This window comes from Heterodontus francisci, chromosome 11 (assembly GCF_036365525.1).
Source record: "Heterodontus francisci isolate sHetFra1 chromosome 11, sHetFra1.hap1, whole genome shotgun sequence".
NCBI lineage: Eukaryota > Metazoa > Chordata > Chondrichthyes > Heterodontiformes > Heterodontidae > Heterodontus > Heterodontus francisci.
Genome location: NC_090381.1, coordinates 32,826,197 through 32,840,839, shown reverse-complemented (window position 1 = coordinate 32,840,839; position 14,643 = coordinate 32,826,197). Strand labels below are relative to the sequence as shown.

The 14,643-nt window shown below is 45.0% G+C and overlaps 1 protein-coding gene across 2 annotated transcripts in view; it reads left to right on the top strand.

Annotated features, from left to right (window-relative positions):
• Nucleotides 1-14,643, top strand: part of LOC137374834 (S-arrestin-like) — a 55,106-nt gene that overhangs the window by 14,444 nt on the left and 26,019 nt on the right. For both annotated transcript variants that reach the window (XM_068041377.1, XM_068041378.1), the window contains exons 5-7: nucleotides 1,326-1,522; nucleotides 2,057-2,116; nucleotides 14,141-14,208. In XM_068041377.1, the coding sequence (XP_067897478.1) occupies nucleotides 1,326-1,522; nucleotides 2,057-2,116; nucleotides 14,141-14,208 (325 nt within the window). The remainder of the gene's footprint in view (nucleotides 1-1,325; nucleotides 1,523-2,056; nucleotides 2,117-14,140; nucleotides 14,209-14,643) is intronic.

Here is a 14,643-nt window from a genome sequence, read left to right as displayed (position 1 = left end):
TTACTGGCAATCAAAGACTTTACATCGAACTCAAAGGACCGTAAATAAATCCCAGCTATTGCCTCAAATTTTTCCCCTTCATTCTTTCTACTCTTCTGTCTCTATCTGCGAGTGTGCTTATCGAGTATGCGTGCTAGCATGGCCGCATCGCGTGTTCGTAGTTGTTAACCAAATTGGAGTTTTAAGGTTAATAAACTTCCACCTTCCTAGTTTAAATCTAAGAAAACCTGTCTGGTTGATTCCTTTGCCTTACAATGGGAAAGCAGTGAACAATGATTCACTGAAGGGAAGCTAAAAACACAGTGTTTTTAAAGTTAAACCCTGTTACGGTTAAACTAGGCAAAGGGAACCCCTAGACCCCCCTTTCTCACCTGGTCGTAACAGCACCTTTGAAACCCGTGACCTCTACCGCCTAGAAGGACAAGGGCAGCAGATACATGGGAACATCACCACCTGCAAGTTCCCCTCCAAGCCACACACCATCCTGACTTGGAACTATATCGCCGTTCCTTCACTGTCACTGGGTCAAAATCCTGGAACCCCCTTCCTAACAGCACTGTGGGTGTACCTATACTCTAAGGACTGCAGCAGTTCAAGAAGGCAACTCACCACCATCTTCTCAAGGGCAATTAGGGATGGTTAATAAAAGCTGGCCTAGCCAGCGATGTCTACATCCCCCGAATTAATTTAAAAAAATTCAGAGGGCAGCTAAGAGTCAACCATGGAGTCACATTTACCCCAGACTGGGTAAAGATGGCAGGCTTCCCTCCCTAAAGGACATTTTTCCTTGACAATCATGATCACTTTTTATTGATTTTATTTCCAGATTGTTCGAAAACTGAGTTCAAACCGGGTATCTCTGCCAGGACAGGGGAAATCCAGGCAAACCCACTAAGGATTAAATGGTTCAATCTCATAGCGGAATTTCAGGGCTGGCATTTTTTTTTTCTCACACTACTGAGATATGATTAGCTTCACTGTAGAGTTCACAAGCGGATTACAATGAATAGCATATTTGTAGAAGCTGCCTCACCATTCAGAAATAATCCACACTTGTGTGTAAATTGCCCCACTCTTGGGATGCTGTGGCTTCAGGTAACAGTGCTGAGGAGAAGAACATGCAGGCAGGCAGGCAGAAAGTTTGGTCCTGGACCTCCGCCAGCAGCCATTTTGGAGGTCGCTGAAGAAAGTGAAGTGTTGCCGACAAAGACTGGCCCCACTTGTTTCCTGCAGATCCCAGCTGCCCTGCTGTGTATTTCCACATTATCACTTCTTACTTCAATTCTTCCTATCTTTCTAATCTTCTGCTTTTCCTCTATCCTCAGTTTATTGCAGACTGAGCTGCATTTTTCACTATGGACCTGAGGACATCGAGATGGTTGGACATGCATTTAAAAGGGACCTGTATGTGTCCACAATCCAGCTGTACCCTCCAACAGATGGGGAACCAAAATCCCTGACTAAGTCACAGGAACGCCTCGTAAGGAAGATTGGAGACAAAGCTTTGCCCTTCTGCTTTCAGGTGCGTTTTGCAACCTGCAGTAACAGCAGAAATGACTCTGGTTGAGAGTGGCACCGGGTGGGAGGTGTTGGTGGGGCGGAGGCTCAATTTTATCATGGTCATTCCTACTAAAATGAGCTCTGAACCTCTCCAACTGATCAGTACTGCATCCAGATTCCAGTCCAAAACTGCAGCCAGTATTGTGGACAATCACTGAGTCAAAAAGCTTCCCAGATATGGGAGCAGGGCCGAAGCTTCAGACACACTTGAGTTTTACAGAGAATCCTGAGTGATTGAGTGAAAAGTAGTGCTTGGCATAACGGCAACCGAGCATCTTTTAGGCAGCTTCAGTAATGAAGGAGGTGTGGGCATTCTATGTGAGGTCAAAGGAGCTTCACCAAAAATGTGACCGGATGAAGAAGGACTAAGGGTGAAGCATCAAAATAAGAGGGAGCAGTTGAATGAAGAGGAACAGGAATTCAGTGTGGTTGCTGCTTTGAGTGTTGCTGATGGTCTGTCTGCTGCAATTAATATTTCTGTCCTTTCCCTTAACAGTTCCCAAACCACCTGCCCTGTTCTGTATGTCTTCAGCCTAGTCCCAATGACCCAGAAAAGGTAAGATCTATAAGTTCTTCTTATGATCCAGAAGAAAATGATGCACAATGTGGTGGATACATATTCTACAGATAGTTTAAAGGAACTCCTTTTTGATGCCATTAAAATTATTTCTAATAACCTAACAGAAAAATCATAAGTAGAAGTTGAAGATAGTTCAGATTCCAGTTCTGGTTCTGATCTGAATTCTAGTTCCCATGTTAGTCTTCGTTCTGGTCCAAATTCTTTTCTGGACTTTGGTCATGAAAAATAGGCCAAATTCTAATTGAAAAGTTTGACTGGCCTACATGTAGAGTGAGTTACAGGCTGGTATCCAGTTGAAATGTTTGGGTGGTTTATATGTCAAGTAACAAGTACAGTGAGAGCAGAGAGAGTGAGCCTGAGGCCACAGTCAGAGTCAAACATGAACTGAACACAGAACAGTGATGAAGAAATTCAAAACTGCTGCGGAGGGAGTGGATTGGTGGTTAACTGGTAAGCGTTAGTTTGTTTCGTTGATGGTCATTTCCATTGTGTTTTAGATTGATAAATATCAATTCCAGGGTCTTTAGTTAACTTTATTATTTAATATCTCAGTCTTTAGAGGTCAGTCTCTTAGAGTTTTACAGTTAAGGGTCTCATTATCTTAGTTTTTTAGAGTTCTGTTTCAAGTGTTTTAGCGGTCAGGGGTTCAGTGACTTAGAGGTTAATGGATTGACTAGAGTTGCTTGAAAGAGGGTTTCTTATTGCATGCAAACCTTGGTCTGTGTGGGAACTCACAATGGAAACAGTTGGAGTTACTGTAGTACATCCAGAAGTCTGAGGATGATGACTCCTTGGAGGAATGCAGTAAGAATTAAACTGCCGGCACTGTGGCTGCTCAAAGTGGAAATAGAAAGGGTAGAAATGCAGTCGTCAGAGGGGATTCAATAGTTAGGGGCATAAACAGGCATTCCTGTAACTACATACATGATTTTCGAATGTTATGTTGCCTTCCTTTTGCCAGGGATATCACCGAGCGGGTTCAGGATGTACTACGAGGAAAAGGAGAACAGCCAGATGTTGTGGTCCATGTTGGAACCAATGGCAGATGTAGAAAATGTGTTGCGGTCCTTCAGGCAGAGTTTCAGGAATTTGGAAAGAGTAGTAATCTCAGGTTTACGCCCAGTGCTACATGCTTGTAAGTATAGAAGCAGGAAGATAGTACAGGTAAATACATGGCTGAAGAAGTGGTGCAGATAGGGAAGAGACAGTTCGGGGACAAACTAGACATATTCTTTTGAAGGGAAAAGGAACAGCATCCAAAGCTAATGTTCCCTGGATGACAAAGGCAATAAACTGTAAATGGTGGCTTATTCCAAATGTCAGGAGCAAGATTAGTTAATAATGAGGAAGATTATGAAAAGTACAGGAGGGAATTTGAAAATGTTAATATGGGTGCCAAAGAGAGGTTCTGAGAAAAGATTAGCAGGCATATTAAATTGAACTCTAAAACATATAAACATATAAAGTGCAAGCAGTTAAGTAGGGAAAAATTTGGACCTATTCAGATCCACGGGGAAATCTTCATACAGAGGACCTGACAAAAGTATTAAATGTTTACTTTGCATCAGTCTTCATAAAGGAAATATTTGATGTGGAGCTTACACTAAAAGAGGAGAGGGAAATTGTGGACAAGACAGTAATAGATAGAGAAGACATATTAAATAGATTAGCATTACTGAAAGTTGGTAAGTCACCTCGCTCAGATGGAATGCAACCTAGGTTGCTGAGAGAAGCAAAGGTAGAAACAGCAGAGGCATTGGTCACAATCTTTCAATCCTCATTGGATACAAGAGTAGTGCTGGAAGTCTGGAGGGTTACTAATGTTATACCACTATTCAAGGAAGGGGTGAGGGATAAACCAGGAAACTACAGACCAGGCAACCTAATATCAAATGTGGGGAAGTTACTGGAAACCATTATCAGGGCAAAATAAACTTTCATTTGGAAATGCATGGGTTAATCAAGGAAATCCAGCATGGATTTGCTAAAGGAAAATGGTGTTCTTTGAGGTAACAGAGAGCCATGATCAAAGTAGTCTAGAAGATGTATATATGGACTTTTGGAAGGTATTCAACAAAGTGCCACACTGGAGACTTGCTAAGAAGATGGAATATGAATTAGGAGAAAGTGGCAGTATGGATCCGGAATTGAGTCAGTGACTGAAAGCAATGGTGTTGGTGGATGGATGTTTTTCAGATTGGGAGGTGGTTTGCAGTGGGGTTTCCCAAGGGTTAATTTTGGGCTGGGGGGGTGAGAGGGCTGGTAAAATGGTGATGAAAGGCATTGGGAGGGAAGCCTGACGTCTTCCTGCCACCATGGGTATAGTCAACAGCAGCAGCTGCTCGGCTGCACGCTGACTGCAGGTAGATGGCCAATTAAAGTACTTAGTGGCCTATTAATGGCCACTTTACATCACCCAGCATTTTACCAACGATGAGACAGCCCACTTACCTCGTGGGGAGACTGCTAGGTACATTGAAGCAGCCTCCCAACGGATTGCTGGGGTGGAGGGGAGGCTTCCTTTAACAATGCTCAATGGCCCATGGAGGGGCCCCTCCAATGGCAATTGGCTTCAGATGTGGCTCTGATCCGCTGCTGGCGGGTTCACCCCTCTTATCGCGGGGCCAGCCTGAATGGCCCCGGCACATTGTAAAAACTTCTCTCCGGCCCTTTTGAGAGCATCTCAAGATGAAGGCACTCTCTTTTTCCCTGCAGTCTCAGCAGTGGCCACCTCCATCAGTGACTCTGACAAGGCTGCAGAGCTGTTGGTCCTCTGATTCAGCTGGCAGATCGGAGAGACAAGTTGCGGTCCTTAACGGGACAGCGGTCCCGCCGGTAGACTCTTAATCAGCCGTCATCGGTAAAATCCCTTGCCATGTCCTGCCATTCGCCCACGCGGATTTGGGACCCTCATTTGGTGCCAACTGTGGGACCTATGGCGTGCCGGTAAAATTCTGGCCTTACGGTCTATTACTGTTCAATTTTTATAAGTGACCTATAATCAGGTGTAGGGACCAGCATCATAAAGTTTTCAGGTGATATAAAATTTGACAAAGGAATAGATCGTGATGAGAATAGTTATAGACTTCAGGATGCCATAGACAGGGTGGTGAAATGGGCAGAAGCATGGCAGATGGAGCTCAATGCAGAAAAGTGTAATGTGATGCACATTACACACTGAAAGGCAGTATACTATAAATTGCATGAGCAGAGAGACCTTTGAACATATACACAAATCCTTAAAGGTGACAGAGCAGGTTGATATCTTGTTTAAAACAAACCCATATGGGCTACTTGTGTTTATAAATGGATGCATAGAATAGAGAAACAAAGAGATCATGCTGGAACTTTATAAAATACTGGTTAGGCCTCAGCTGGAGTATTGTGAATAATTCTGGGCATCACATTTCAGTGAAGGCCTTAGAAAGGGTACAGAGGAGGTTGATCAGGATGTTACCAGGGATGAGGAACTTCAGTTATGAGGGAAGGTTGGGAAAGTTAGCATTGTTCTCCATGGAACAGAGAAGGTTAAGAGGTGGCCTAATACAGGTTATAAAAATGATGAGAGGTTTCGATAGAGTAAATAGTGAAAAGCTAATCCCTCTGGAGAGTGGGTCAATAACAGAGGTCATAGATGTAAAATCATTGGCAAAGGATCTAGAGGGAGGTGGCAAAGGCTTTAAACTAGTAATATGGGGGGAGAGGAGGAATCTACAAGAAATGAAACAAGCTTAAGTGAGAACATGGGACAGACTAAACTAAGGGAAGACATAAATGAGCAGGGAATAAATAAAGTTTTAGATCTAGTGAGTAAAAAGATGGTCAGAAATAAAGCAAAAGGAACTTCTGTTAACTAGCGGTAATAATACATCATGAGCAACCAGATATAGTCGAGATTACTGAGACATTGCTAATAGAAAAATCATGACTGGAAATTCAGCATTGCAGGGTATAAGAGCAAAGTACTGTGAACTCTGAAAATCTGAAATAAAACCACAAAATGCTGGAAATGCTCAGCAGATCTGGCAGTATCTGTGAGAAATAGTTAACATTTCAGGTCAATGTCATTTTGTCAGAATATTGGCAAATAATGATGTAGAAAAGCAATGGTAAACATTTAAAATAGGTGTGCAACAGAGCTCAGGAAAAATATATTCTGCTTAAAAATGACACCATTGGATGAATGAAGACATAAAGGAAAAATGGAGGTTAAGGAAAGGAACATACACTAAGTGCATGCTGAGCAAGAGAGAACATGACAAGGGAGAATATGAAGAGCTGAGTCATAAAGAGATACAGCACTGAAACAGTCCCTTCAGCCCACCAAGTCTGTGCCGACCAACAACCACCCATTTATACTAATCCTACATTAATCCCATATTTCCTACCACATCCCCACCATTCTCCTACCACCTACCTAGACTAGGGTCAATTTACAATGTCTTTGGCTGCAGGAGGAAACCGAAGCACCCGGCAGAAACCCGCACGGTCACAGGGAGAACTTGCAAACTCCGCACAGGCAGTACCCAGAACCGGGTTGCTGGAGCTGTGAGGCTGCGGTGCTAGCCACTGCACCACTGTGCCGCCCCATAAATTTCGCCATCTGCCCTGGTCCCCAGAGCATTAGCCTAGGCTCTAGATTACTAGTCCAGTGATATCACCACTACACCACTGCCTCCAAGGAGAGAAGTCAAAAAAATAGGGAGGCAAAGAGGAACTATAAAATTAAAATATCAAGCAACATAAAACAAGATAGTAAAATATTCTATAGACTCATAAATAAAAAAAAAAAGGAAGGTTGGGATGGAAATATGCCGATTAAGGGATGGTCAGGATAAAATTGCAGGCAGCAATAATGAAATGGATTTTGGGTCAGGATCCCGAGGTCAGGGTCAAATGAGGGTCACAACCCTACACTGTTTGGGACATCTGGCTGTGATTTTCTCCAAATTGGCCAATTAATGGCCAGAGGCCGGGCTGGTCATTAAGAATGACGAACAAACTCTCAAAGCTGGAGGACCAACTAGAGGCCTTCCAGCTCGGAAGGAGGCAAAGCCTGCAGTTCAGGTAAGAGAGAAAGAGGCCACCTCCATTCTGAGGCACCCTCTCTCCAACTTTGAAATTTAAAAATGGAATCAGCAGCCAGGCCCCCATTATGGAGTGGTAAGCTGTAACCAAGCAGGCGGAGAGGGCCTCAAAGCCTGCCTGGAGCACTGGCCCCCCCTCCAAGTAGCTTGCCTAGTCTCCAGTGACTCGAGGGCCATATAACCCCCGAATTGACTACCTATTGCTTGCAGGCAAGCAGCCCTGCTGATCCCCATCCTGCCTCCAGCAAAATGGCCAGGGGCAGGAGGCTGCTGGCAAACCAGCATGCCAACAAGCAACACAAATTTTCATCCACCTCTGTGCTTGTCCCCAATGGGGGCTGAAAATCCTGCCCTTTGCTTCACTATTTACCGGGGAGATGGATTGGGTGGACATGACATCGGAAAGTGGGATTAAAAACGATGTAACTGCAATTCAAATAAATGGAGGCAAAATATTGAATAACCTCATCAAATTCAAAGAGGAAAAAGCCCTTAGTATGGACAGATTGCATTCGGGCATTTTACAAGAAACTAGGGAAGAGATAGCAGAAGCATTCATATACATATTTAAAAAGGTGTAATGCCAGAGGACTGGTGGATAATTAACATTATACCTAATTATATTTATATATAAATTATATTTGAGAAGCATGATAGAACATATACAGGGAACTATAGACCAGTCAGCTTAACATCTGTAATAGAAAAGGTAATGGAATCCTGACTAAAGGAGAAATAGAACAACATCTAGGCAACAAAAATATAATAGCAAATGGTCAACATGGATTCCAAAAGGGAAAATCTTGCTTGATCAACTTCATTGAATTCTTTGAAGTGATAACAGAGAGAGTGGACAAGGGTAATACAGTAGATGTAGTACATTTAGATTTTCCACAGACCTTTGATAAGATACCACATAATAGACTAATGAACAAGATTAGAGCATGCATTGTCAGGGAACAATTAGCAGAATGGATAGCGAGCTGACTGACAGACAGAAAGCAGAGAGTAGGGGTAAAGGGCAATTCTTCAGTGTGGCAGAGGGTGGGAAGTGGGATCCCACAAGGATTATATTAATGACTTAGACTTTGGATTCAAAACATAATTTCTAAATTTGCAGACGATACCATATTGGGAAGAATAGTCAATACTGAGGACTGCAACAAATTGCAAGAAGACAGTAATAAACTTGCAGAATGGGCATAAAATTGGCAAATGAATTTCAACATAACTAAGTGTAAGGTATTGCATTTTGGTAAGAAAAATAAAAGGGTCACTTATTACTTGAATAATAAGAATCTAAATGGGGTACAGAAGCAAAGGGATCTGAGAGTACAAGTGCATAAATCTTCAGAAGTTGTGACACCGGTTAATAAGATCTTACAGAAAAACAAACCAAGTATTAGGATTTATATTAATGGAATATAATTGAAAAGTAGAGAAGTTATGGTAAACCTGTATTGAACTTTAGATAGACCATACTTGTATCATTCAGGTCGCCATATTATAAAAACTGCCTATTGTCTTGTTAAAAAGAAAGAAAAAAAACATAGAGGGAGTGCAACAAAGATTCACCAAACTAATTCCTGGGATGGAGATATTATCCGATGAGGAAAGATTAAATAGACTGGGCCTTTATTCTCTGGAGTTTAGAAGAATGAGAGGTGATCTCATTCAAACATACAAAATTCTTACAGGGCTCGACAGGGTAAGTGCAGGAAGGATGTTTTGTCTGACTGGTGAGTCTAGAACCAGGGGACACAGTCCCAGAATAAGGGGTAGGCCATTTAGGACTGAGATGAGGACGAATTTCTATAAAGAACAAAGAACAGTACAGCACAGGAACAGGCCATTCGGCCCTCCAAGCCTGCGCCGATCTTGATGCCTGCCGATACTCAGAGGGTGGTGAATCTTTGGAATTCTCTGCCCCAGACGGCTGTGGTGGCTCAATCATTGAGTATGTTCAAGACTGATATCAATATATTTCTACATATTAAAAAGACTGCATTTGCTGACAACGCTACTGCTAGGGGGCGCTGTTGTGGCACATGCGCAAAAGCTGCCAGGACTAAAGATGGCACTGCTCAAATAATCACACGGAGGCAACCTAACAAACACATGTCAGCACACAATGGCTGGAGTGAGAGAGCGAACGAGCTGGCCGGGGCAAGGGCCGGGGAGGGAGGAAGGAAAGGGGGCAGCGGGCCGGGGAGGGGGGTAGCGGAGCGGTCGGCGAGTGGGCGAGCGAACGGCCCGGTGACGGAGGGTAGTGGAGCGGTCAGCGAGTGGGCGAGCGAACGGAGCGGGCCTGGGGGGAGCGGAGTGGCCGACGACTGGGCGAACGAACGGCCCGGTGACGGAGGGGAGCAGAGCGGGCCTGGGGGGAGCGGAGTGGCCGACGACTGGGCGAACGAACGGCCCAGTGACGGAGGGTAGTGGAGCGGTCAGTGAGTGGGCGAGCGAACGGAGCGGGCCTGGGGTGAGCGGAGCGGCCGGCGACTGGGCGCGCGAACGGCCCAGTGACGGAGTGAAGTGGAGTGGCCAGAGACAGCAGCGTGGGGGGGGGGGTGCGTTTTTCTACGCATGCGCCATAAATTTGCAACAGCAAAAGACTTACCCAACTTACCCGCACCCGGTGACACCAAGGTCTTCAGCCGCTCGCTCCCCGCGGCTCTCTACGGCCTCTCGCTTCCGGCCCCCTCCATCCGGCCGTTCTCTCCAGCTGCAGATCCCCCATCCAGCCGCTTTCTCCCCTACTTCTCAATTGTACTTCAGGCATTGCAGCTCTCTGGTCCACGCGATGACGTCGTCGGCGCATGCACTAACCAGTCCTGGCAAGCCGGAACGCAGCGCATGCGCAGAGAGCAGGAGACCGTCTGCGCATGTGCGCACCGTGGCGCAGCCTGATGACGTCAGTGGCATGCTGCGTTGTCAGGAATCATTTTGTATTAAAAATGTCAAGGGAAAGGGAGATAGTGCAGGAAAATCATATTAAAGTAGAATATCAGCCATGATTTTATTGAATGGCAGAGCAGGCTCGAAGGGCTGAATGGCCTATGCCTACTCCTATTTCTTATGTTATGTTCATAAAAGGGTATAGAGTCACTGGAGAGGGCACATAAAAGATATACAAGGATAATACCAGAACTGTGAGGTTATACCTATCAGGAAAGGATGACCAGGCTAGGTTTCTTGAAAAGATATGGCTGAGGGGTGACCTAATAGAGATCTTTAAAATTATGAAAGGCTTTGATACAGTAGACTCAGAGAAAATGTTTCCACTTGTAGGAAAAGCAAAACTAGAATTCATTAATGTAAGATAGTCACAAAAACTAACAAGGAACTTCTTTGCCTAGAGAGTGGTGAGAATGTGGGACTCGCTACTACACGGTAGTAGTTAAGGCAAAAAGTATAGATGCATTTAAGAGGAAGCTAGATACGTATAAGAGAGAAAAGGGGAAAAGAGGGTTGTGCTGATAGAGTTTGATAAGGAACGATGTGCGGAGGTTCAAGTGAATTACAAATGCCAGCACAGACAGGTTGAGCTGAATGGCCTGTGCCTGCGTTCTATTTAATTCTATGTGACCTAGAATGAGTCAGCATCCATGGATCTGTAACCTAGAATGGGTTAGCTCCCATGGACCTGTAACCCAGAATGGGTTAGCATCCATGGACCTGTAACCCAGAATGGGTTAGCATCCATGGACCTGTAACCTAGAATGGGTTAGCATCCATGGACCTGTAACCCAGAATGGGTTAGCATCCATGGACCTGTAACCCAGAATGGGTTAGCATCCATGGACCTGTAACCTAGAATGGGTTAGTTCCCATGGATCTGTATCCTAGAATGGGTTAGTTCCTATGGACCTGTAACCTAGAATGGGTTAGCTCCCATGGACCTGTAACCCAGAATGGGTTAGCATCCATGGACCTGTAACCCAGAATGGGTTAGCATCCATGGACCTGTAACCTAGAATGGGTTAGTTCCTATGGACCTGTAACCTAGAATGGGTTAGTTCCTATGGACCTGTAACCTAGAATGGGTTAGCTCCCATGGACCTGTAACCCAGAATGGGTTAGCATCCATGGACCTGTAACCCAGAATGGGTTAGCATCCATGGACCTGTAACCTAGAATGGGTTAGTTCCCATGGATCTGTATCCTAGAATGGGTTAGCTCCCATGGACCTGTAACCCAGAATGGGTTAGCATCCATGGACCTGTAACCCAGAATGGGTTAGCATCCATGGACCTGTAACCCAGAATGGGTTAGCATCCATGGACCTGTAACCTAGAATGGGTTAGTTCCCATGGATCTGTATCCTAGAATGGGTTAGCTCCCATGGACCTGTAACCCAGAATGGGTTAGCATCCATGGACCTGTAACCCAGAATGGGTTAGCATCCATGGACCTGTAACCTAGAATGGGTTAGTTCCCATGGATCTGTATCCTAGAATGGGTTAGCTCCCATGGACCTGTAACCCAGAATGGGTTAGCATCCATGGACCTGTAACCCAGAATGGGTTAGCATCCATGGACCTGTAACCCAGAATGGGTTAGCATCCATGGACCTGTAACCTAGAATGGGTTAGTTCCCATGGATCTGTATCCTAGAATGTGTTAGTTCCTATGGACCTGTAACCTAGAATGGGTTAGCTCCCATGGACCTGTAACCTAGAATGGGTTAGCATCCATGGACCTGTAACCCAGAATGGGTTAGCATCCATGGACCTGTAACCCAGAATGGGTTAGCATCCATGGACCTGTAACCTAGAATGGGTTAGCTCCCATGGACCTGTAACCTAGAATGGGTTAGCGTCCTTGGACCTGTAACCCAGAATGGGTTAGCATCCATGGATCTGTATCCTAGAATGTGTTAGTTCCTATGGACCTGTAACCTAGAATGGGTTAGTTCCCATGGATCTGTATCCTAGAATGGGTTAGCTCCCATGGACCTGTAACCTAGAATGGGTTAGCATCCATGGACCTGTAACCCAGAATGGGTTAGCATCCATGGACCTGTAACCCAGAATGGGTTAGCATCCATGGACCTGTAACCTAGAATGGGTTAGCTCCCATGGACCTGTAACCTAGAATGGGTTAGCATCCTTGGACCTGTAACCCAGAATGGGTTAGCATCCATGGACCTGTAACCTAGAATGGGTTAGCTCCCATGGACGTGTAACCTAGAATGGATTAGCTCCCATGGACGTGTAACCTAGAATGGGTTAGTTCCCATGGACGTGTAACCCAGAATGGGTTAGCATCCATGGACCTGTAACCCAGAATGGGTTAGCATCCATGGACCTGTAACCTAGAATGGGTTAGTTCCCATGGACGTGTAACCTAGAATGGGTTTGCTCCCATGGACGTGTAACCTAGAATGGGTTAGTTCCCATGGACGTGTAACCTAGAATGGGTTAGTTCCCATGGACGTGTAACCTAGAATGGGTTAGTTCCCATGGACGTGTAACCTAGAATGGGTTAGTTCCCATGGACCTGTAGAATGGGTTAGTTTCCATGGACCTGTAACCTAGAATGGGTTAGCTCCCATGGACCTGCAACCTAGAATGGGTTAGCTCCCATGGACCTGCAACCTAGAATGGGTTAGCTCCCATGGACCTGTAACCTAGAATGGGTTAGTTCCCTTGAACCTGTAACCTAGAATGGGTTAGTTCCCTTGGACCTGTAACCTAGAATGGGTTAGTTCCCATGGATCTGTATCCTAGAATGGGTTAGCTCCCATGGACCTGTAACCTAGAATGGGTTAGTTCCCTTGAACCTGTAACCTAGAATGGGTTAGTTCCCTTGGACGTGTAACCTAGAATGGGTTAGTTCCCATGGACCTGTAGAATGGGTTAGTTTCCATGGACCTGTAACCTAGAATGGGTTAGTTCCCTTGAACCTGTAACCTAGAATGGGTTAGTTCCCTTGAACCTGTAACCTAGAATGGGTTAGTTCCCTTGGACCTGTAACCTAGAATGGGTTAGTTCCCATGGATCTGTATCCTAGAATGGGTTAGTTCCCTTGGACCTGTAACCTAGAATGGGTTAGTTCCCTTGGACCTGTAACCTAGAATGGGTTAGTTCCCATGGACGTGTAACCTAGAATGGGTTAGTTCCCATGGACCTGTAGAATGGGTTAGTTTCCATGGACCTGTAACCTAGAATGGGTTAGTTCCCTTGGACCTGTAACCTAGAATGGGTTAGTTCCCATGGACCTGTAGAATGGGTTAGTTTCCATGGACCTGTAACCTAGAATGGGTTAGTTCCCTTGGACCTGTAACCTAGAATGGGTTAGTTCCCATGGATCTGTATCCTAGAATGGGTTAGTTCCCTTGGACCTGTAACCTAGAATGGGTTAGTTCCCATGGACGTGTAACCTAGAATGGGTTTGCTCCCATGGACGTGTAACCTAGAATGGGTTAGTTCCCATGGACGTGTAACCTAGAATGGGTTAGTTCCCATGGACCTGTAGAATGGGTTAGTTTCCATGGACCTGTAACCTAGAATGGGTTAGTTCCCATGGACCTGTAACCTAGAATAGGTTAGTTCCCATGGACCTGTAACCTAGAATGGGTTAGTTTCCATGGACCTGTAACCTAGAATGGGTTTGCTCCCATGGACCTGTAACCTAGAATGGGTTAGTTTCCATGGACCTGTAACCTAGAATGGGTTTGCTCCCATGGACCTGTAACCTAGAATGGGTTAGCATCCATGGACCTGTAACCTAGAATGGGTTAGCTCCCATGGACCTGTAACCTAGAATGGGTTAGCTCCCATGGATCTGTAACCAAGAATGGGTTAGCTCCCATGGATCTGTAATCATCGAGAATGATTCAGAGCCAGTGGACCTGCACCCTACCCTTCCCTCTGGATAACTGTGATTCCTTATCTTTCTGCTTTTTCTGCAGTTCTGTTCAGTAGATTTTGAAGTTGTAGCATTCTGCCTGGAAAATCTGGAGGAAAAGATTCATAAAAGGTAAATAAGAAGGAATATGCTACAATCTGTAAGGCAGTTGACCCTGATATATCCCTCATATTCTGTGAAAATAGTCTCTAACAACATTGTGATATCAGTAACACATTCACTGCAACACTAACACATTGCTACCCGTCATGTGCAGCTCACAAGGTTCCAATTGACTGCACCAATCTGTTCAATTGACTGTTCGAGCATTACCAGCTGATGGGTAGATACATAGAATTGTGAGCTGTCACTCAGTGAGCCTGTAGTGAATTCTTGATATAAACCTCCTGCTGCTACCAGTACAGTGTAAAGCACTCACCTTGAAGCTTCATCTAGTTACTGACTTAAAAGGGACTTGGTAGTACAGGGGGGTTAGACACTGACCTTTAACCACAGAGACTATGGTCAAATCCAGCCCAGGCTGAAATTGGGATGAAATTGTCCTTT